The 23,329-nt window shown below is 58.0% G+C and overlaps 2 protein-coding genes across 3 annotated transcripts in view; one reads left to right on the top strand and one right to left on the bottom strand.

Moving 5' to 3' along the window:
* The window catches only part of NCLN (nicalin), a 109,346-nt gene that overhangs the window by 46,129 nt on the left and 39,888 nt on the right, over positions 1-23,329 (top strand). The gene's annotated exons all lie outside the window — the stretch shown is intronic.
* On the bottom strand, positions 7,900-15,010 carry TLE5 (TLE family member 5, transcriptional modulator). Of its 2 annotated transcripts, none has more exons than XM_060182059.1 (7): positions 14,694-15,010; positions 13,638-13,735; positions 10,402-10,465; positions 9,797-9,841; positions 9,372-9,434; positions 8,669-8,743; positions 7,900-8,599 (listed from the first exon to the last, which is right to left on the bottom strand). In XM_060182059.1, exons 1-7 carry the CDS (start codon positions 14,715-14,717, stop codon positions 8,384-8,386), a joined length of 585 nt encoding a protein of 194 aa, XP_060038042.1. In that variant the 5' UTR covers positions 14,718-15,010; the 3' UTR covers positions 7,900-8,383. The 2 variants fall into 2 exon arrangements, with proteins under 2 accessions (XP_060038042.1, XP_060038041.1); XM_060182058.1 differs by having other exon boundaries at positions 7,900-8,602; positions 14,694-15,005.

A 23,329-nucleotide genomic window follows, 5' to 3' on the forward strand; every position in this document is an offset into this window, starting at 1 on the left:
CACTCAGCTGTGTGCTGCGTGCACAAGGCCCAGAATGTATCCAAAGGCCAGCTTTAAAAAATAATAAGGGGTGGTCCGCGCGAGGTGGCGAGCTGGATAAAGCATTGGACTTTCATGCATGAGGTCCTGAGTTCAAGCCCTGTCAGCACATGGACCAGAGTGATGTCTTCTCTCTCTCCTCCTATCTTCCCCATGAATAAATAAATAAAATATTTAAAAATAATAATAAGGGGCTGGGCAATGGTGCACCTGGTTAAGCACACAAGGACCTGGTTCGAGCCCCAGCTCCCCACCTGCACGGCAGAAGCTTCAGGAGCGGTAAAACAAGGCTGCAGGTGTCTCTCTGCCTCTCTCCCTCTCTATCTCCCCTTTCCTCTGGATTTCTGGCTGTCTCTATCCAATAAATAAAGATAATTTTAAAATTAAAGATAAGGGGGCCAGGTGGTAGCACAACGGGTTAAGCGCAGGTGGTGCAAAGTGCAAGGATCTGCGTAAGGATCCCGGTTCGAGCCCCCGGCTCCCCACCTGTAGGGAAGTCGCTTCACAGGCAGTGAAGCAGGTTTGCAGGTGTCTGTCTTTCTTTCCTTCTCTCTGTCTTCTCTGTCTTCTCTCTGTCCTATCCAACAATGACAGCAGTAACAACAACAACAACAATCATAATAACAACGATAAACAACAAGGGCAACAAAAGGGAAAAAATGCCTCCAGGAGAAGTGGATTCATAGTGCAGGCACCGAGCCCCAGTGATAACCCTGGAGGCAAAAAAAATATTAAAGATAAATAATAATAATGTTGATACTAGTAATAATAATGAGGGCCAGGGGGAGTCGGGCGTTAGGGCAGCAGGTTAAGTGCACATGTGGCGCGAAGCACAAGGACCCGCATGAACATCCCAGTTCGAGCCCCCGGCTCCCCACCTGCAGGGGAGTCACTTCACAGGCGGTGAAGCAGGTCTGCAGGTGTCTGTCTTTCTCTCCCCCTCTCTGTCTTCCCCTCCTCTTTCCATTTCTCTCTGTCCTATCCAACAACAAAGGCATCAATAACAGCAATAATAATAACTACAACAATACAAAACAACAAGGGCAACAAAGGGGAAAATAAATAAATAAAAATATTAAAAAAAATAATAACGAGGGCCAGGGAGACAGCATGAAGGTTCTACAAAAGTCTCTCCCGCCTGAGGCTCTGAGGCCCCAAGTTCAGTTCCCAGCACCACCATCAGCCCAAGCTCAGCAGGGCTCTGGCATCTCTCTCTCTCATTAAAATAAAGTAAGTAAAATAAATAAAATAAAATACAGTTAATAACAGTGGCCCCAGGAGGGGTCACAGTGGTTGGAGCCTGCACCGTCTGTCAGGTCCTGGGTTCCATCCTTGGCACACCCACCAGGTCTCCACATCCATGCTGGCCTCCTGGCTCCCCTAGGCACTGCCTGAGTTTATTTATTTATTTTTTCTTTCAGAGTCTAGGACCTGGGAAGACTTTCCTAGTTGGGGGGGGGGGGGTAAGGGGCACCTGGAGATCTCTGGTCTCCAGCAGGCCAGAGAGCTGACTCCAACACTTTTGTTTAGTGGAGGGTGCAATCTCTCCTTGGGCGCCAGGACCTGTCCTGGGAGGCTTCTTGGAGGAGGGGGCCTTTAGCCAGCAACCTAGAGATGCCTCAGCGAGGTGCAGCTCCTCAGATGTGAGCAGGTGATGGTTTGTGGGGAGTCACAGGACCACATGCTCAAAGGCAAGGCACACAGCCACGCCACATATCTTGGTGTGTCGGATCTGACAGGAGTGATATATGAATAGATACATGATTTAAAATTTTTAAAAAGATTTTATTTATTTATTAATGAGAAAGGAGAGAGAAAGAACCAGGCATCACTCTGGTCCATGTGCTGCTGGGGATTGAACTCAGGACCTCATGCTTGCGAGTGTAGTGCCCCAGCCACTGCGCCACCTCCGGGACCACAGATGTTTAAAATTTAAAAATATTGCTTTATTTATTTTCCCTTTTGTTGCCCCTCCTTTTTAAAATTGTTGTAGTTATTGTTGTTCTGTATGTCGTCGTTGTTGGATAGGACAGAGAGAAATAGAGAGAGGAGGGGAAGACAGACACCTGCAGACCTGCTCTACCGCCTGTGAAGCAACTCCCCTGCAGGTGGGGAGCCGGGGACTCGAACCGGGATCCTTAGGCCGGTCCTTGCGCTTTGCGCCACGTGCACTTAGCCTGCTGCGCTATTATTTTGGGTAGAGACAGAGAGAAATGGAGAGGGGAAGGGAAGAGAGACAGAGAGGCAGCTGCAGCCCTGCTCCACCACTCGGGAAAATCCTCCCTGCAGGCTGAGAGTAAGGGGCTCGAACCCAAGGCCAGGGTGCCTCGTGCATGTGAACAGGTGCGCTGCCCAGACCCAGGAATGAGATTTTTTTTTTTTAAGCAAAGATCAATTTGTTATTCAACACACACAGTGCCCCTCTGGGACGTGCGATGCCGGGACTCGAACCCAGGACCTCACACTTGCAAGTCCTGTGCGCCCATCCCGGGCGCAGGAAAGAGCAGCGCCCTGAGGCTCCCCAGCTGTGGGGAGTCCTTGGGAGACTGGGGGGCTCAGCAGAGCTCAGTGTGAGCCCGGGGGGCAGCCAGGTACCCTGTGAGCAGGTGCCGGCCCCCTCCTGGCGCTGCTCCCACCTGCCTGGAGCACCCACCAAGCCCTCCCCCCTTGCACCGCAGTCTCGGTAGCCAGGCTGCCCCCCCCGCTGCACCCCGGGCTCGGCCCAGAGCTCCCGGGTGAGTGTGCAGGCCGGGACTGCGGGTCCGTGTTTGCTTTGGTTTTTTTCTTTGCTCTCATTTTTTTTTTTCTTTGCTTTCATTTTTTTTGCAGGCAGCAGGCGGCCGCAGGCCCCCAGCTCAGACCACCTTAAATCAGCTCTGCCGCCCGCTCCCGGCCCAGGCCATCCTCCACTCTGATTGGCTGAGCGCGTGGACCAATCATCGCGCGGAGCTCCCACATGGGTCCCTGACGTCACAATGGGCGCCGGCCAATGGGGCCGCGGGAAGCCGGCGGCCTATGGCAGGAGTTGCCGGACTGGGCTGAGCCAATGGGAAGGCGGCGGCGCCCCCGCCCCGCGAGCCGCAGAGACCCTCGTGGAGGCCGCGCGGGCCGGGCGTGGAGGAGGGCGCGGAGGAGGGGGCGGGGGCGGGCTCCACCTCTACGCTGCCCCCCTAAAGCGCGAACCCCCAGCCTCAGTTGTGGGGTGCAGGCTGGCCTGCTGGCCACCCCCAAGACTCCCCTGAAGACCTGGCCGGCAGACTAGCGGCACCAAAACCTGGGACTGTGGGCGGTCCCTCCTAGCTGAGTCTTTGACTCCCCCCCCACCGTTGCATTGCTAAGATGGGTAAACTGAGGCAGAAGCCTTCAGGGACAAGCCTACCGCCCCCATGGCTCCTCTTCAAAAATAGCATGCTAGGCTGCACCCCCACACCTGCTGCAGCAGGTGGGGGGCGCCCCCCGCCCCATTGCATTGCTGATGGGTAAACCGGGGCAGGGGGCCATCAGGGACAAGCCTGCCAACCCCCCCCCCAAGCGCCTATTAACAAACAGACCTTGCAGATCAGCCTGCACCCCCCAAAGCTGGTGCAGCCGGGATGCATTGCTCAGATCGGTAAACTGAGGCCAGCCGGGGGCCAGCCTAGCTGGCGGGGCTTTTAGAAGAGAAAGGAGCCCCCCCATTCCCTCCCCCCACCTGCCAGGCTGGGGCTGCTGGGGCCTGCCCCCCAATGTATTTGGCAGTTAGCGGGGGCAGCCCCGCGCGCTTAGCTTCCGGGCGCAGCGTCCTCCCAGCTGCGGGAAGGAGGGGCGTGGCCGGCGCGGCTGCAGCGAGCTGTCAATCAAAGTAACGTGGGTGCTGCCGCCGCCACCGCCGCCGCGTAATTACAGCCCCGCGGCCGCTCCGGGGGACCCCCGCTCGGCTTCCGACTCCGCCCCGACCCCCAGGGGCGCGGGCCACCAACCAGGCCCCCCTCCTGGTGACCTACAGCCCCCCGCCCGCCCCCTCCCCCGGGAGAGCTCGCAGCGCTGCCTCCCAGCCTGCAAAGTGTGGGGGTGCGTGCACCCCTCTTCTCTAGGCACCCAGAACCCCCTCTTGGCCTCAGCCGATGGCTCTGAGGCCTGGGCGTCTGAGACTCTGCTGGGCACCGCTCAGTCAGGTTGGGGGCTGCAGGGGAGGGGTCCCCCCAAATTTGGGGGACCTAGCAGGAGGCCCTCCTCCCCTGCCCCCAGCACCGGGTCCTGGTCACAGGTCGCCTCCCCCTCAGCCTGAACTAGAACCAGAACCGGGGTGTGGGGGGTTGCCTCTGCCTGGAGCCCCTCTCGCCCCTGCTCCCTGACCCCCCCCATAAGCCAGCCCCTTCCTCCTGTCCCCCTAAAGCGCCCTGTTGGGGTCCCCTGCCCCAGGCCAGGGAGAAGGGAGGGGGCCCCCACAAGGCCAAGGGGGTGGGCAAGAGCCAGAGGGGAGACCCAGAGCCCAGGAATCCAGCAGAGACAGGCGGATGTTAAACACCCGAAGAAAAAGAGGTAGAAAGGAGAGAGACAGAGATGGTCTCTCTGTGAGACACTGAGACAAAGGCCAGGATGACCCCCTGCCAGGCAGCGCCCTCACCCTGCACCCCGGGGGGGGCAGCGGGGTCCTAAGGCCTATTGCTGGGCACGGGGGGGGGGGAGGGGGTTGGCAGCGGGATCCTAAGGCCTCTTGCTGGGCACCGGGGGGGGGGGGGGGCAGCGGGATCCTAAGGCCTATTGCTGGGCACCCCGGGGGCGGGGGCAGCGGGATCCTAAGGCCTATTGCTGGGGAGCAGAAGCCAAGGAGACTGTGGGGACGGACAGGGGGCAGGGCCCAGCCCAGGGTGGCCCTGGGTTTGAGAAGGGAAGCCCAGGAAGGTAGGGAGCAGGGGGACGGAGGGCTTCTATGGGCGCAGCCCCCCAGGTGCCCGCCCCTGGCTGGCCCACTGTGCACCTTCCCACCCAGCCCCACCTGGAAGACTGGGGTGTCCATGGGAGTCCCCCAAAGCTGAGGCACGCTGGCCCCTTCTTGTTCTCCAAGGGGCCAGAGGCTGCGGGGCCCAGCTGGTCTGGGGGTTCGGGGAAGGTGAGAGCCGCACCCAGATTCTGGCTCCTGGAGCCCCTGCCCTGGGACCCCCAGCACTCTGCCCCAGGGGCCAGCACAGAGCAGGCTGTGGCCTGGGGCTGCTGTCTGCGCCCACCCAGCACCAAGTACAGAAGGGGAGACCGAGGCGGGGAGCCAGACCACCCTCAGAATGCAGCTGAACCCCTCTTTGAACCAGAACCGGGGGGGGCTGGGGGGTCAGGGGAGAGGTGCGGGGTGGTGTGGGGCCAGCAGGCTGAAGGGGTTCACCCGTTTTGGGGTGCCCTCCTCTAGGGGTTCTCAGTTCCCTCCTCTGCTCCCCTTCCTCCCTTAGGCCTGTGCTCCGACCTCAGACTCCCCCTCCCTCCCTCCCCCCAACCCCCCAACCCCTCCACCCGCCTCCTGCCTCATTAGCCACAGCTCTGGGGCCCATTAGCTGATCAATTAGCCAAGGCTGCCAGCCAGCGGCTGTGGTGCAGGGGCACCACAGACCAGGCTACTCAGCCGGCCTCCCCCCACCCTGATGGACGGAACCCCCACCCAGCTCCCGCTCCCCACATCTGCCTCAGCCCAGCAGGGTCTCATCCAGCAGCCACAGGTCACCCCCAGCCCCAGGGAGCCCCCCCAACCTGTCTCCTGTCTGCCTGCCAGCTCCCCTCCATCCTTGTGGTCCCCTGGGGATCCCAAGAGGATGTTTCTAAGCAGAGATGAGAGACAGGCAGACACAGGGAGGAGAGACACCCTGGAAGTTCCCCTGGCTCTGTATGATGCTCCCATGTGGTGCTGGGGTCTGTAGCCTCCGGTCTGCACCCCAAGAGGAATAAAATTGGGGCAGGGAGACAGCATAATGATTATCCAAAAAGACTCTCCTGTCCTGCCTGAGGCTCCCCGAGGTCCTGTCTTCGATCCCCAGCACCACCATCAGCCAGAGCTGGGGGGGGGGGGGACAAAAAGAAAAGATTTGTTTATTTATTAGAGAAAGGAGCAGATCCTCCCTCTGGCACAGGAAACATCGGGGCTGGAACCTGGGGCCTCACCCAAGTCCAGAGCTCTGCCCACTACACCCCCCACCCCACCCTGGGGAGGCACTGGCTCAGTTTTTATTGTTACTAGAAGGGGAGGGAGAGGGTGAAAAGGAGACACCCCAGCCCCACTCCCCATCCATGGAGCCTCCCCTAGTGCCATCTGTGGTGGTGTTCCCATGTGGCACCAGGGCTCAGACCCCAGGGCTCCTGGTATGGTGGGTGGTCAGGGGAGGCCTTCAGAAATGCCTCCTGGGGTCTCTGCAGCCCCCCATCCCACCTCTGGAGGCAGGAGGCCCAGGCACAGCTGAACACAGGAGCAACAGTCATACTCGGTGGAATACTACTCAGCTCTGAAAAGGGCTGACCTTATCTGGACAGTGAGTCTGCTTGCCTGTGTGTGCTCGCCGCAGGTTCCAGCTTCCCCCTCTCTGCCTTCCCCTCCTCTCTCCATTTCTGTCCTATCCAACAACGAACAACATCAACAATGGTAATAATAATAACCACAACAAGGTGGATTCATGGTTCAGGCACCGAGCCCAGCAATAACCCTGGAGAAAAAAAAAAAAAAAGAATATAAAAATATTTATTTATTCCCTTTTGTTGCCCTAGTTTTATTATAGTTATTGTTGTTGATGTCATTGTTGTTGGATAGGACAGAGAGAAATGGAGAGAGGAGGGGAAGACAGAGAGGGGGAGAGAAAGATAGACACCTGCAGACCTGCTTCACCACCTGTGAAGCGACTCTCCTGCAGGTGCGGAGCCGGGGGCTTGAACCAGGATCCTTACGCAGGTCCTTGCTCGCTTAACCAGCTGCGCTACTGCCTGACTTCCTCTCTCTGTTTCTATCTAAAAAAAAAAAAAAAAAAAATTAACCCAAACCACCAAAAACCTGTTCTAGCCAGAAGGCCAGACGTTTTCTCCTGCTGGGACCTGGGCAGGTCTCTGGGCCCTCTGTAGAGATAGCTCAGCCTGTAGAATGTGGCTTTGAGCCCTGGCACTACATAGGAGAGCCAGAGCACTGGGGGAAGCTCCGATTTTAAAAATTTCTTTTTATTATCTTTATTTATTGGACAGAGACAGTCAGAAATCAAGAAGGTAGGGGGAGATAGAGAGGGAGAGAGACAGAGAGACACCTGCAGCCTTGCTTCACTACTCGCAAAGCTTTCCCCCTGTAGGTGGGGACCAGGGGCTCAAACCTGGGTCCTTGAGATTTGTAGTATGTGCGCTCAACCAGGTGTGCCACCACCTGGCCCCTGGAAGCTCCGATTTTTAAAGATGGTTGGTTGGAGACTTTCCCTGCCAGCTGCGATGCCGGAGCTCGAACCCAGGACCTCAGGTCTGAGAGTCCAGTGCTCTGCCCACTGCCCCGCCTCCCGGCTCAAGTGCTTTCTGGGCTTGCCAGGGAGGGCGCCTGCCCTGCCGGGCACACACAAGGCTGAGGTGAGAGCCCCTGTACCGCCTGGGAGGCCCTATGGAACAGGGAGAAGCTCTGGTACTGGGCGCCTTCTCTCTCCTCCACGTGTCTCTGAGAAAAGTGGGTGGGGCTGGAAGCCAAGCAGGGCTGTTGGGGTGGGAAAGGGGCACAGCTAAGCCCCCTGCCTGCACAGCAAAAGCCGTGGAGTGGGCCTCAGGTGTGGGAATTTTATTATTTTTTTCCCCTTTTCCTAACCGTTCCCCTCTTCAAAGGCCAGCTAGTTTTGTTGTTTTCTGTGGGGTGTGTGGGGGGGAGAGAAACGCAGAGACAACTCAAGTACCCTCATATTTATTGGGGGGTCTGTGATGGGGGAGGAAGGGGACAGAATTGCGGGGCGCCCCGGGCCCCCGCCCGCCCAGCGCCTTGTCCCAGTCAAGCTAGCTTCCCCGCTGTCTGGGGGGGACTCTGTGTGGGGGTGTCTGGGGCTGGCGGAGGGAGCGGGGGAGACACGAGGGGTGCCCGGGCAGGGGGCAGCTAGCGTGTCTGCATGCAGTGCTGGGGGCGTCTGTGTGTGTCCCGGGGTGGGGGCCCCAATAAGCCAGGGGTGAGAGTCAGGGCGCCCCGGCCCACTTGGGGGTGGGGGGTCGGGCGGGGGTCCACGCACGCTCTGGGGGTGCAGAGACGGCCGGGAGGGGCCGGGGCCCCCCACGGCCAGGCAGGCGGGTGCTATAAATACTACTGCGAGGGGCCCGGGGGGAGGCGACGGGCCCCCCAGCCCGGACAGGCGCCCCCCGCACCCCCATGTCCCCCCGGGGCCTAGTCGGACTTGTCGCCGTCGTCCTCCGCGTGGGCCTCGGTGTCGTGGCCGTTCTTCTCCTCCTTGGCCAGGTGCGCCTGGGCGCCCAGCGCAGACAGCGACAGCAACCCCGAGCCGCCCACGGCCGGCAGGGAGGGCGGCTGCAGGCCCACGGGCAGCGGCGTGAGCGGGAGGGCCAGCGCCTGCAGCTGGGACAGCTGGTGGGCCTGGAGCTGCTGCTGCAGGGGGCGCGTGTCAGGGGGACCCCAGGCCCACCCGGCCCGGCCCGCCACCCCCACACCTACCCGGATGATGGAGTTCAGCTCGGGCGCTGTCACCTGCTTGGCCCTCTCAATGGCTCCTAACACCTGCTGCTGGTGCTGCGGAGAAGGGGGGGTCAGGCCCCGGGTTCGAGCCTCCCCTCCCCCTAACCCTAACCCCCCCAGTGGCAGGGGAGAGGCTTCCGGAGCGGCCAAGCAGGGCTGCAGGTCTCTCTTCCCCCTTTCACTCTCTCTCTGTCCAATCCAATTAAGAAAAAAAAAAAAAATCGCCCAAGAGTGGTGGATCCGTGGTGCTGGTGCCAAGCCCCAGCGACATGTGTGGGGTCAGTAAGGAACAGGAAATAAAACAGTAAGGGTCATAGAAAGAATAATAATAAAGAAAAGGGCTGGGACAGCACAGGGGTTCTGCAAATACACTCTCCCGCCTGAGACCCTGAGGAGGTCCCGGGTTCGATCCCCAGCACCACCAGCAGCCAGAGCTCAGCAGGGCCCTGGGGAAATAATGGCAACAACAATAAACGGTCAAGCCAGCAGCCTGGACACTGCACGGGGCCTCCTCGAACAGCTGGGGGACCCCCAAAGCCTCCCCGCCCCCCACGTCCAGGGAAGCAGTGCTGAGGGCTCTCTGTCCCTGTCTCGGACCCTCCGACAGAAAAGCAGCCGCCCCAACTGTGTGGCAGCCCCGCCTGTCCCTCTCTGGCCCCAGCCGGGCTGAGGGAGGGCTCACCTCCTGGGAAAGGTAGGGCAGCACCTGGGCGCAGATCCCATTCAGCCTCTTCACGATCTCCGCCTGGGGCACAGGGGAGGTTACGGGGGCCTGGGGGCGTCAGTGCTGGGACACAGGAGCAGAGGGGAGGCCACGCAGCCAGAGTGCTGGTGGGCTTGGGGCTCCCCCAGGGTGCAGGGGTGGGTCTAGGGGGTGCTGGGGCCTCTGGGGGGAGGTCACTGGGGTGCAGGGGTGAGTCTGGGTGTGCAGGGGTAGGTCTGGAGATACAGAGGTCTCTGGGGGGGATGAGTCTGGGGTGCAGGGGCCTCTGGGGGGCACTGAGGTACAGGGGTGAGTCTGGGGGTGCAGAGGCCTCTGGGGGGCACTGAGGTACAGGGGTGAGTCTGGAGTGCAGGGGGTGAGTCTGGGGCTACAGGGGCTCTCACCTGCTTGTGCATCTCGATATTTAAGCCGTAAGACATCTCGTAGTACTGGGGGGAGGGAGACAGAGACCGAGAGATGAGGAGTGGAGAGACAGCAGGAGTGAGAGATGCTGGTGGAGGTGTGTGGGGAGACACCTGAGGCAGAGAGGCCCCCATCCTGGGCCCCCAATCTTCCTCTGGCAAAGTCACGCTGTGTCCTCCGCTCTTCTCTGCAGAAGCCCTTCCCTCATCCCCCCCCACACCCCAGAACCTGACTCTGGGGTCCCCTCACCCCGGGGGGAACCCACCCCCGACCCCGTGCTTGTTTGCATGCACACGGCAGGCGGCAGGCTCTTATCCAAGAATGCCAGTGGGGTTCCGGGGAACCTCAGGTGCCAGAACCCTCTCTGCCCCTCACTCCCAGGGCCCAGACAAGCAGGCTGCAGGCGTGTGAGGGTTAAGGCAGGCGGGCGTGCGGGCTGGGAGCTGGCAGGCCCGGCCACTACCCGGCGGTTGGTCTGGTCTGGCGCGTCCCCCGCCTGGGCAGGGTGCCAGGCCGGCTAAGCACAGCTTCCAGGCCTGAGGGGCGGCCCCCTAGACACAAGGAGGGGTGGGGGTCGGGGACTCACCATCACGTAGTGACGCTGCATCTCAGACTTCTCACTGGCCAGCTTGTCACATTCCAGCTTCAGACTGGGGGGGGGGGGGTCAGGCCACTGTGGCGGGAAGTCCCAACTCTGGACTTCCCACCCCAGCTGTAAAAATGGGGCAGGGGGGGCCCAGAGCCACAGCGGGCGGGGGCGTTGGAGGGGGACCGAGAAAAAACATAGGAATACTAGCCGGTAGCGCAGTGGGTTAAGCACACGTGGCGTGAAGCACGAGGACCCGAGTGAGGATCCCGGTTCGAGCCCCCAGCTGCCCACCTGCAGGGGAGTGGCTTCCCAGGCGGTGAAGCAGGTCTGCAGGTGTCTGTCTTTCTCTCCCCCTCTCTGTCTTCCCCTCCTCTCTCCATTTCTCATTGTCCTACCCAACAACGATGACATCAATAACTACAACAATAAAAAACAAGGGCAACAAAAAAGGAAATCAGTAAATAAATAAATATAAAAAGTAGAGTAATGACAATAATAAAATGAAATCAGAGCAGACTGGGGGGCAGCAGAAAGGGCTGTGGGCTTCATCCTGTGTCTGCAGACAAGGCTAGAGTGACTCACAGGCCCATCTCCAGGTCATGGGGTGTCTCTGGGTGATTTTTTGGGGGGTGCCCCAGCAGCAGAAGCCAAACGGCCAAGGAGAAGATGGGGGTCCCGGGGCCAAGCAGTGGTGCGCATGGTTGAACGCGCATGTCACAATGCACAAGGCCCTGGGTTCGAGCCCCCGGTCCCCACCTGCAGGGGAAAACTTGGCGTGGGTGACGCTGGGCTGCAGGGGTCTCTCTGCCTCTGATCTCCTTCCCTCTTGATTTCTGTCTCTATCCAATAATAAATGAGTACAAATTAAAAAAGAGGAAGGCGGGAGTCCCAATTTCCTGCCAGCCCCCTTGACCTCCCGGGATGAGAAGAGGCAGTGGGGCAGCAGGGGCCAGAACCCCGCCAGCCACAGCAAGCACCCACAGATCAACACTTGGGGTTCCTGCCGCCAACAACCAGCCTGGCAGAAGAGCCCCCCACTTGCACGGCCCGTGTGCCCACGTTTACCTGCGGCCGCTACTTTCTATTAACAGGACTCGCTTCCTCATTTAGTTACCGCGGGCTCAGGGGACGCCGCCGGCACTCAGGATGTCAGGCCTGAGAGCCCAGCGCTGTGCCCACCAGGCCCCATCCCGGGGCTCCAATCAGTCCTACCTTAGAAGACAAACTTGGGTGGTACAGTGAACAAAGCATCGGACTCTCAAGCATGAGGTCCTCAGTTCAATCCCCGGCAGCGCATGTACCAGAGTGATGTCTGGCTCTTTCTCTCTCCTTCTATGTTTCTCATAAATAAATAAAAACTTAAAAAAAAAAAAAAGAAGACAAACTTGGGGGAGGTGGGCATGTCTGTGAGCAGACACAAGCACCCACCCGGTTAAAGCCCCAGCCTCACCTCTACCAGTGCTGAGCTGCGCTCTGGGCTCTCTCTTGTAAACACAAGTGCATCTATAAGAATAATGTGCTTTGATGCAAAAGCAAAATAAAATAACTAGGGTTTACTTACTTATTTCCACAAGTGAGAGAAACAGAGAGCTCACTCAATCCGCTCTAAGGTGTTGGGGGGGGGGGTTTGAACCCGGGGCCTCAGGCCTGTAAGTCCTGGGCGTTCACAGGCCAGGCTCGCTCTGTGCCTGCCACCTGCTTTTCCATCCAGACAGAGAGACAGAGCGTCCCCTGGCACCACGGCACGGGGTCCCATGCAAGGCAGGCAGGCGCCCTCCCTGGTGGGGGAAGACTCTGGTCTCTGTCTGATGAGAGGACAGTGAAAATCACCCGCCAGAACAAACAGACCCTAACATAACATAACATAACATAACATAACATAACATAACATAACATAACATAACGTAACGTAACCGGCAGGGAGGGAGGGAGCAGGGCACGGGAATAGAGCACAGGACTCTCAGGCCCGAGGCCGCGGGTCCCAGCCTGGCATCACAGATGCCAGAGGGACACCCTGCTTCTCTCTCCTCAAGTAAAGTGATTACGTCTAAAAAAAAAAAAGAAAAGAAAAGAAAAAAAGCAAATGAGAGAGAGAGAGAGATCCCAGGGAGGGCCAGGAAGGTGGCTCAATGGTTACAGCACAGGACTTGCAGGCCTGAGGCCCGGGGTTCAACCCCCCCAGCATCGCCCCTGCCAGAGCTGGGGGCAGGGGGTCTGTTTTCTCTCTCTCTCTCTCTCAGGAAGATAAATGAATCTCTAGTGGGGGGAACAGGCCAAGTCACCACACTTTTGATTTTCCTGAGGAAAGAGCCCGTGAGCCTTCAAGTCCCGAAATGAGGGGGATCTGAGTGTCGAGAGCGGTCCAGGGGCCGGGAGGGGCGGGGACTGACAGGCCTGAGGTCGCAGGTTCCAGTCTCAGCCCAGAGGGGAGCTCTGCTCCCCCCCCCTCCTTCTCTCTTTCTCAATAGTAGTGGTAGTTGAACAAAAACACCTTCATTAAAACTAAATCAAGAAGGGGCCGGGTGGTGGTGCACCTGGTTGAACGCACATGTTACAGTGTGCAAGGACCCACGTTCAAGCCCCCGGTCCCCACCTGCAGAGGAAAGCTTTGCAAGTGGTGAAGCAGGGCTGACGGTCTCTACCCAACAAATAGAGATTAAAAAATTTTTAAAAAGACATTTAATAAAAAAAAATAATCATTAAGTCAAGAAGCAGAAAATTAAAGTCAAGATGAAACCAGAGTACCCGGAGGCCAGCAGCTCCCTCCGAGACTGGGCTCAAGAAAACAAAATCAGTAATACAATAAACTAAAACTAGGGTCGAGGCAGGGGCGCACCTGATACAGTGCTCACACTGCAGTGCGCAAGGACCCTGGTTCAAGGCCCCGGCCCCCACCTGCAGGGGGAAGCTTCCCGAGTGGTGAAGTGGGCTGCAGTGTCTCTCTCCCTCTCTATCTCCTCCCCTCTCAATTTGTCTCTATCCAATAATCAATACAATTCTAGAAAATCGATTAATTAAAAGCACAAATGGAGGGGGCAGAATCTTGGGGGAGGGCAGCTCTCTGCTTCTGGTCCCGGAAGCTCCTGTCTGTCTGCTCCTGGGGCGGAGGCAGGAAGCTTTTTCCTTCTTTCTGTGCTTTTTTGCTGTATGCAATGAGGAGGTTTTATGGGGGGCGAACTCATGCGGCCTCGGGACCCTGCAGGCCTGGGCAGAGCCCTCGGACGGGGCCTCACCTGTGGTACTGCGCCTGCAGGAGCTGAAACTCGTCCTTGATGCGGTCGCAGGAGTCGGAGGTGGTGAACTTGAGCTGCTGCGGGAGGTGCGAGGAGCCCTGGAGTGGGGGTGGGGGTGGGGAGGGGGTCAGGGGGGGCGCCCCTCCGAAGTGCCCTGGGGGAGGGGCGCCCCAGATTCTGGCTCTTCCGGGACGGCCGCCCCAACCCGGGACCCCAAAGCTGAGCTGCCCAGCGGTTAGGGCCCCAGGCCCTGCCTGACTGTGGGTGCAGGCCCGGAGCGGGGTGCTAGGGTGCCCGGGGGTGGGTGCAGGCCCGGAGCAGGGTGCCCGGGGGTGGGTGCAGGCCCGGAGCAGGGTGCCTGGGGCCCTGGGGTGGGTGCAGGCCCGGAGCGGGGTGCCTGGGGCCCTGGGGTGGGTGCAGGCCTGGAGCAGGGTGCTAGGGTGCCCGGGGGTGGATGCAGGCCCGGAGCGGGGTGCTAGGGTGCCCGGGGGTGGATGCAGGCCCGGAGCGGGGTGCTAGGGTGCCCGGGGGTGGGTGCAGGCCCGGAGCAGGGTGCCTGGGGCCCTGGGGTGGGTGCAGGCCCGGAGCAGGGTGCCCGGGGCCCTGGGGTGGGTGCAGGCCCGGAGCGGGGTGCTAGGGTGCCCGGATGTGGGTGCAGGCCCGGAGCGGGGTGCCCGGGGCCCTGGGGTGGGTGCAGGCCCGGAGCGGGGTGCTAGGGTGCCCGGGGGTGGGTGCAGGCCCGGAGCGGGGTGCCCGGGGCCCTGGGGTGGGTGCAGGCCCGGAGCGGGGTGCTAGGGTGCCCGGGGGTGGGTGCAGGCCCGGAGCGGGGTGCCCGGGGCCCTGGGGTGGGTGCAGGCCCGGAGCGGGGTGCTAGGGTGCCCGGATGTGGGGTGCCCGGGGCCCCGGGGTGGGAGCGGCGCTGGGGGCCGCGCGGGCAAAGTCGGGGCGCGCAGCGTGGGGACCGGCCGGGGGTTCCAAGTTGGGGAGCCGCAAAGGGGGCTCTCGGCGGGCGGGGCCTGAATGGGGCGGGGGCGCCGGGCTGGGGGCCCCGCTTACCGAATGCCTGCTTTGTGGGAACATCACAGAGGCGGGGGCGCGGGCTGCGCCCCGGGGTGCGCCCCTGCTGGGGGCTCGGGCGCCGGGCGGCCGCGCCTTTGTCCCGGCGCCGATGGCTCTCGGCCGCCTCGCCGCTTCCTGCGCCCGCCCGCCCCGCCGCCGCGCCCGCCCGCCCCGCTTCCTGCGCCCGCCGCCGCGCCCGCCCGCCCCGGCTCCTTGCGCCCGCCCGCCCCGGCTTGCTGCGCCCGCCCGCCCCGGCTCCTTGCGCCCGCCCGCCCCGGTTTGCTGCGCCCGCCCGCCCGCTTGTCCCGCCGCCGCGCTATTGTCTGGGTCGCGGCCCCGCTTCTGCGCCCGCCCACCCCGCCCGCCTCCACCTGCCGCGCGCGCCCGCCCCCTCTGCGCGCGCCCGTGACCTTGGGCCCCGCGCCTCCGCCCCCGCCCCGCCTGCACGCCCCGCCCCCGGGGACCCCGGGTCCGACCCTCCTTCCCCTCCCCTACCCCTGAGGGCGGGGGGAGGGGGCGATCCCCTTTCTTAGGACGTGAACTCCAAGTGAACTTGGGGGACCCCCAGCACCCCCTTCCCCGGGCCATGATCTCCAGGGCTGCTTGGGGGGATCATATAGGAGGCGCTGGAGCCCCCCATCTTCAGATCCTGACCTCCGGGAGAATTTGGGGCCCCCCAGCACCCCCTTTCTGGGTCCTGAAACCCAGGTGAACTTTGGGGACCCCCAGCACTCCCTTCCTGAGTTCTGACCTCCAGGTGAATTTGGGGGACCCCAGCCAGCCCCACTTCCTGGGTCCTGAACTCCAGGGGCATTCAGGGGACCATACAGTGGGTGCTGACCTCCAGGTACCTTTGGGGGGGTCACAGGGGTGCAGGAATCCCTGCCTTCAGACTCCAACCTCCATGTGAATCGGGCCTCCTGCCCCTGTCTCCAGGCGTTGGCCTTCATATGGTTTGGGGTGTCACCTATGGGCACCCTGCATGCACACTGACCTCCAGCTCCATTCCATTTCCCAGGGAGAGTCGGACCCCCCCATTGGGCCTTGACTTGTGTGAGCACTTGGGGGCCCCCTGGGAAGTGGGTGCAGATGCCTACTGTCTCGCCTGCCCAGAAGCCTGAGGCCCTGCGTGGGCCGGGTCTCCAGGAGGCGGCTCACTCAGCTCTTTATCCTTGTTCATTCTTTGGCCCACTCAGAAGTAGACGAGCTTCCCCTGGTGCCACCCTGGTGCCACGGTCCTCTCATGTGGTTGTCCAGGTGTGAGCCTGGGCCACACACCAGCCAGGGCATGTACACTCGACCTGGTGATCGCCAGCCCCGAGCTCATATACTTATTTTATTTCACACATATTCAGTGATTGATAGGACTCAAAGAAATCGACCTATTTTTGAAAAAAATATTTATTTATTATAATGAGAGAGAGATACAGAGAGAAAGCCCAGAGCCCTGCTGAGCTCTGGCTGGTGGTGGTGCTGGGGATTGAACCCAGGACCTCAGAGCCTCAGGCAGAAGAGTCTTTCGCAGAACCATCCTGCTGTCTCCCCAGCAGAGTTCCAGTAGAAAAGCAGAAAACAAAGAAAAACGTTGGGGCTGGGCAGTGGCACACCTGGTTAAGTGCATCCGCTCCCAGGCACGAGGACCTGGGTTCAAGCTCCCTGCTCCCCACCTGCAGGGGGAAAGCTTCCCGAGTGGAGTGGTGAAGCGGGGCTGCAGGGGTCTCTCTGTTTCTCTCCCTCTCTAGCTTCCCTTTCCTCTCTCAATTTCTCTTTGTCCTATTAAAATAAAATAAAACAAAAATGTTGGGATTCAGGCAGTAGCGCAGCAGTTAAGCACAGGTGGCACAAAATGCAAGGATCCCCGTTCGAGTCCCCGGCTCCCCACCTGCAGGGGAGTCGCTTCCCAGGCGGTGAAGCAGGTCTGCAGATGTCTGTCTCTCCCCCTCTCTATCTTCCCCTCCTCTCTCCATTTCTCTCTGTCCTATCCAACAATGATGACATCAATAACAACAATAATAACTACAACAATAAAACAACAAAGGCAACAAAAAGGGAAAATGAATAAATAAATATTTTTTAAAATTTAAAAATAGGGGCCAGATGGTAGCACACCTGGTTGAGCGCACATGTTGCAATGCACAAGGACCCAGGTTTGATCCCCTGGTCCCCACCTGAAGGGGGAAAGCTTTGCGAGTGGTAAAGCAGGGTTGCGGGTGTCTTTCTGTCTCTCTCCCTCTCTATCTCTCGCTTCTGCTCGATTTCTGGCTGTCTCTATTCAATAAATAAATAAAGATAAAAAAATTAAAAAAAAATAAATAAAAGATAAAAAGTAAAAAAAAATATGTTCGGAGCGGCTGGGCAGTGGTTTAACCAGTGCAGAGTGGGACTTGCAGGCCTGAGGCTTTGTGTTCAATGCCCAGCACTACCTGTAACAGTGCTCCACTGACCTCTCTCTCTCTTCTCTGCCTCGTGTGAACCTTGTTTATGTAATAAACTAAATATATCAGCTAGGGAGACAGCATCATGGTTCTGCAAAGAGAGAGACTTTGGAACCTCTTGCCTGAGGCTCCAAAGACTCAGGTTCAACCCACGGTACCGCCACCAGCCAGAGCTGTGACCTTGGGAGAACCACTGCAGTTTCCAATGGAGGACTACAGTGCTGGGAGCGGGGTGGAATCAGACCCCTGTGATCTTGTAATTTTGTAAATCAATAATAATAGTAGTAGCAGTAATAGAGGGTGCTGGGGACTCAGGCCTGTGCTCTGCCCAGCTGAGCCCACTGCCCTGCTCCTGGGGACACCTGGCTCAGAGAGGCTCGTGACTCAGCCGTGCCGGCACTGCCAGGAGGCAGCGGGTCTACTCAGTCTCTGCTCCTCCCACCAGAGCCCATGGCTCCCAGGGCTGCTGGCTCCACCCCTGGCACCCGAGGGCCCCTCCCTGCCTGCCGGGAAGGCCCTAGACATGAGCAGACAGGACCCTGGGCTGGCCGGACTAGGAGCCTGGCTCAGAGCAGAGAGGAGACCTGGAAGGTTCTAGGCCCCGAGGCTCTGGAGTGTGAGGTGGGATGGAGCCCCCAACACACAGGCTCTTGCTCCTGACTTTTGGGGCTGTGCAGTTCCAGATGAGGTGGCCCCCGGCTCTGGGCAGGCTCGGGGGCCTGGTCGAGTGGGTGCTCGGCCATAAATCTCAGCTGAGGACACAGGTGGTGTCCTGCCGCCAGCCGGGCCGGGCACAGCCGGGGGCACTCGAGTCTGGCAGAGAGCCCCCCTCCCAAGCGAGCTGCTGCCCCAGAAGGCCGAGACTTCATCCCCTGCGAAGACCTGCCTGACCCTCTTCTGCCCAAGAGCCCTCCATGGCCCCCACCGCCCTCCCTCCTGGCTTGTTATTTGTTTTATTTTCATTTTTGCCTTTTATTTACTTGTTTTTGGCAGAAGTCTCATTCATACATGATTTTCAACGCTCCAGACAGCTTTTAAAAATTTTTTTAAATTATTTATTTTCCCTTTTGTTGCCCTGTTGTTTTATTGTTATAGTTACTATTGCTGTTGTTGATGTCGTCGTTGGATAGGACAGAGAGAAATGGAGGGGGAGAGAAAGACAGACACCTGCAGACCTGCTTCACCACTTGTGAAGTGACTCCCCTGCAGGTGGGGAGCCAGGGCCTCGGAACTGGGATACTTACGCCGGTCCTTGTGCTTAGTGCCACGTGCGCTTAACCCGCTGGTCTACCGCCGGGCTCCCCTTATTTATGCTTTTTTATTGTTATGCGAGAGAGAGAAAGGGAGAGAGAGCAAGAGAGACAGAAATACAAAGCCTCCCTCTGGCACCTGCAAGGCTAGGGGTCAAACTCAGGACCCCGGGCTGGAGAATCCAAGGCTTTACCTATTGCGCCCCCCCCTGGACTCTCTCCAACATTTTTTTTTTTTTTTTTTTTAACCAGAGCACTGCTCTGCTCTGGTTTATGATAGTGCAGGGGATTGCACCTGGGACTTTGGAGCCTCAGGCATGGCAGTCTGTTTGCATAACCATTATGTCATCTACCCTTGCTTCTCCCCAACATTTTATTAGAGGGTTTCTTGTCTTTCTGAGAGAGAACCAGGGCAGCACTCTGACTGACACAAGCAGCCTCAGGGATGGAACTCCGGACCTCAGGCACTCGGGACTCAGATTCGACTGTGCCACCTCCCGAGGGGCAAAATTTAAACTAAGTAGTTATCATCTGGTAATAAGATGATAAGTATTATCTTATTACCAGAGCCCTGCTGAGCTCTGGCTGATGGTGGTGCCGGGGATCGAACCTGGGACCTCAGAGCCTCAGGCAGGAGAGTCTTTTGCAGAAACATCTTGCTGTCTCTCTCCCCACCCCCCGCCTAAACTTACTACTTAATCAATCGATCGATTTATTTGTAATTCTGAGATTTTGAGTGCTGGATCCAGCCCTCTGCTTCCTGTCGCCCCCCCCCCCCCGTCCCCCCGCCCAGGCACCCCACCTCAGGGCCCTCCAGGACGCCATGACCCGGACACAGCACTGTCTATTTCCTTGACTTTTATCCTCAGAAAGGGGGGCTGTCTGTCTGCTATAAGGGAACCAGGCTACTGAAGAGCTGGAGCAGCCAGTGAACGCATGCCTGCACGAATGAATGATGCAGGCACGAGAGAATGCACGAAGGAGCAGCCCCAGCTCTTTGCTCTTTGGGGCACTCGAGACGGGGCAAGAGGCAGCATGGGGCACATGTGGTTGGTACAGAACTTCCTACAAGCTGGCTGTGCCTTTATACTGCCCTCTGATTGGCCAACTCGGCATCACATGACTGTCAGGCTATTGCATGATAGGAGCCTCTGATTGGCCAGGCCCAGTCACGTGGTCCTCAATAGTGAAAGTTTTTATCGGATGGATCACTCTGATTGGCTAGGCAGGAGTCACATAGACCTCTAGACACTGTCCTGATAGGCTGATAGTGTCCTGCGATTGGCTCAGCTTGGTCACATGGCATTTGGCTATCCAGGCTGTGATTGGCCAGATATGCAATTTTTTATAATCTGTTGAATAGCATGTAGGATTATATATACATAGGCTCTTAAATTTTACTTCATTTTAAATATTTTATTTTATTTTACCAGAGCACTGCTTCTCTCTGGCTTATAGTGGTGCAGGGGATTGAACCTGGGACTTCGGAGCCTCAGGCGTGACAAGTCTCTGCATAACTATGATGTTATCTCTATTAAATGATGTTATCTATCTATAAAAATCTGCTTTTTTTTTTTTTCCTCCAGGGTTATTGCTGGGCTCGGTGCCTGCACCATGAATCCACCGCTTCTGGAGGCCATTTTCCCCCTTTTGTTGCCCTTGTTGTAGCCTCGTTGTGGTCATTATTATTACCATTGTTGATGTTGTTCGTTGTTGGACAGGACAGAGAGAAATGGAGATAGGAGGGGAAGACAGAGAGAGGGGGAGAGAAAGACTGACACCTGCAGACCTGCTTCACCGCCTGTGAAGCGACTCCCCTGCAGGTGGGGAGCCGGGGGCTCTACCGGGATCCTTAGGTCGGTCCTTGCGCTTTGTGCCACGTGCGCTTAACCCACTGTGCTACCGCCCGACCCCCTCTCCCTGCTATTTTTAATATTATAGTATATTTTATTCCCAGAGAGAGAATCCAGAGCCCTGCCCAATTCTGGCTGATGGTGGTGGGGATAGAACCCAGGACCTCGAAGCCTCAGGCAGAAGAGTCTTTCACACAACTACTGTGCTGTCTTCCTGTTGTTGTTATTATTATTGTTATTGCTTTCCCCAGAGCCCTGCTCAGCTGTAGCTGATGGTGTTGCTGGGGATTAAACCATGGGCTTTGTAGCCTCAGGCAACAGAATCTTTTTGCAGAACCATAGCGCTGTGTCCCCAGCCCTTGATGTAGCTTTTATGTCTCAATCCGTCTTCCAACTCCTTTTGATGGTCAAGTAGTATTCCACCTCCTTAAAACAATACTTTAGTTAATTACTAATGAGAGAGAGAGAGGAAAGACCAGATGTCACTCCGGTACATGCGCTAGTGGGGACTGAAGTCAGGGCCTCATGCTTTATCCACTGCACCACCTCCGCGACCAGCAGGGGAGGTTCTGGGTTGCCCCTGAGCTCCAGGCTCATTTAGTCTCTGTGCACAAAAGCCCGAGACAGGCCAGGAGCGGTGCCCTTTTATACTTGCCTGTTCCCTCCAGGGACTGCGGGCTGCACAGAGCCCCCTCCAGCGAGAGTCTAGGGGAGACCCTTGTGGCTGCCCTGCAGGGCTCCAAGGCCACAGTGGCAGCCCCCAGCCCGAGGCCGCAGAGCCATGCGACTGTCCTCTCTGGGCCTACTTGGGGGGGGGGGGCACGGACGGGGCCAAAGAACCTGGCAGCCCCCGTCCTGGCTCCTTGGTGCCCTGCTCTCTGTCCCCCAAACACTCACACTCTCTCTGGCAAAACATCGTCCCTGACATTCAAATCTTTTTTTTTTTTTCTTTTAGTGGAGCAGGGGAGGTGCAAATTCACAGGCCTCAGGCTGACTTTTTCCTGCCTTTAATACCAGATAGAAAAAAACAGTACAGTGGTTCTGCAAAAAGCCTCTCCTGCCTGAGGCTTTGAGGTCGCAGGTTCAATTCCCAGCACCACCAACAGCCAGAGCTCATTAGGGCTCTGGGGAAAATAATTAATATTTATTATTATTAGATTATTACTGTCATTATTATAATTAATGAGGGCTGGGGAGACAGCACAGGGATTTTGCAAACCGACTCTCCTGCCTGAAGCTCTGAGGTCCCCGGTTCAATCCCCAGCACCACCATCAGCCAGAGCTCAAAAGGGCTCTGGGCAAAGCCAGAATAATAGGCGATGGTGTAACTGGTTGAGCACATCATAGTGCGCAAGGACCTGAGTTCAAGCCTCTGCTTGCCACCTGCAGGGGGAAGCTTCTTCACAAGTGGTGAAGCAGGGCTGTAGGTGTCTCTGCTTTTCTCTGCCTTCTCTTTCAATTTCTCTGCCACTGTCCAAAATAAAATAAAATAAAATAAAATAAAAAAGTAAAAGGGGAGAGAAAGAGACACCTGCAGACTTGCTTCACCACTTGTGAAGCGACTCCCCTGCAGGTGGGGAGCTGGGGGCTTGAATTGGGATCCTTGCTCTGGTCCTTGCGCTTTGTGCCACGTGCGCTTAGCCCACTGCGCTACCACCGACTCCCCTGATGTCTGTCTTTCTCTCCCCCCTGTCTTTCCCTCTTCTCTCCATTTCTCTCTGTCTTATCCAACAACGACGACATCAATAACAACAACAATAATAACTACAACAATAAAACAACAAGGGCAACAAAAGGGAATAAATAAATATTAAAAAAAGAAAAAAAGAATAGGACAGTTATCAAGGGAGGGAATTGGATACGGAGCTCTGGGGGCGAGAATTGTGTGGAATTGTACCCCTCTTATAGTCTTGTCAAAATTTCCATTTTATAAATAAAAAATTTAAATTAAATTAAAATAATAATGATAATGCGTTTGCAGCATCCCAGGACCCCAGGAAGGCAGCTGATGGTGGAATGCATGTCTCCTGGTGGTCTGGGATGGGGGTCCCCTAGTCCCGGGGTGGTCCTGAGCCCCTCCCCGGCCCCGGTTCCCCCTCTGGAGACAGGAATTGGCTGCAGTTCCAGGGGTGGCGTCTGCCCAGGACTGATGGGACCAGACAGAGCTGCACCTCCCTCCCAGGAGATCTTGGGGTGCACCCCGCTCCCCCACACCAATACATGAGGGGCAGGCCATGGAGCTGTGGGAGGGGGCTGTGCTGCCGCCCTGGTGGCCCCCAAAGTACAATAGCTCCCACCTAGGGGGTGACACTTGTTGAGTGAGGGGACCCCGTGAAGCCCTGGGGCCCTGCACCCTATCTCCTAGCTCCACGAGCCCCTGGCCGGCTAGGGGTCGTTAAGCATCTACTGGGGGGGGCACGTGGAGGTGACACCCAGACACTTGCTGGAAACCCCTCAGGCAGCTGCAGGATGGAGCTGGGGCCACTCCCAGGAGGCTCTGTCCTATCCAACAACGACATCAAGAACAACAACAATAATAACTACAACAATAAAACAACAAAAGGGAATAAATAAATAACTATTAAAAAAAAAAAAAAAGGCCTCCAGGAGCAGTGGATTCTTAGTGCAGGCACCGAGCCCCAGTGATAACCCTGGAGGCAAAAAAAAAAAAGTGACTTTTTGCATCCTTTTCTCCTTTTCTTTCCTATATGTGCCCCTGAGTCTGAGCCCTGGCCACACGGGGAAACCACGAACAGCAGCGCCTCAGGAAGCTCCAGGGGTGGTGGAACAGGGCTCTGACTTCTCTCTCTCTCTCTCAAAACAAAACAACAAAACACAATTGTGGGTCTGAGAGGCATCAAAGCACGTTTTCCTTCTTGGAAAAGCTGGGTGTGGAGGGGACCTGGGCACTGGGCCCTGCTGGGGTGGCCGGGCTCTGTCCCAGGAGGACCTTGGCTGGGTTCCCTGCAGCCCCTCATAAACCCAGCTCAAAGCCCAGGGCGCGGTGGCCAAGGCCAGGAGCAGAGGCAGGTTCCAGGAGCCGCAGCCCAGCCTGGGGTGCAATGCCTATGGTGGCCTTTACTCCCGGAGCTTCG

This window comes from Erinaceus europaeus, chromosome 23, assembly GCF_950295315.1.
Source record: "Erinaceus europaeus chromosome 23, mEriEur2.1, whole genome shotgun sequence".
In the NCBI taxonomy this organism is placed as follows: domain Eukaryota; kingdom Metazoa; phylum Chordata; class Mammalia; order Eulipotyphla; family Erinaceidae; genus Erinaceus; species Erinaceus europaeus.

What these genes read in the sequence shown, in the direction of transcription:
- TLE5 (XM_060182058.1), bottom strand. Translation starts at nt 14,717, where the DNA reads ATGTTCCCACAAAGCAGGCATTCG. An exon ending in CTGCAGGCGCAGTACCACAG is followed by an intron (nt 10,466 to 13,637) that starts GTGAGGCCCCGT and finishes CCCCCCCCCCAG; the next exon opens with TCTGAAGCTGGAATGTGACA. An exon ending in AGCTGAACTCCATCATCCGG is followed by an intron (nt 8,603 to 8,668) that starts GTAGGTGTGGGG and finishes CGCCCCCTGCAG; the next exon opens with CAGCAGCTCCAGGCCCACCA.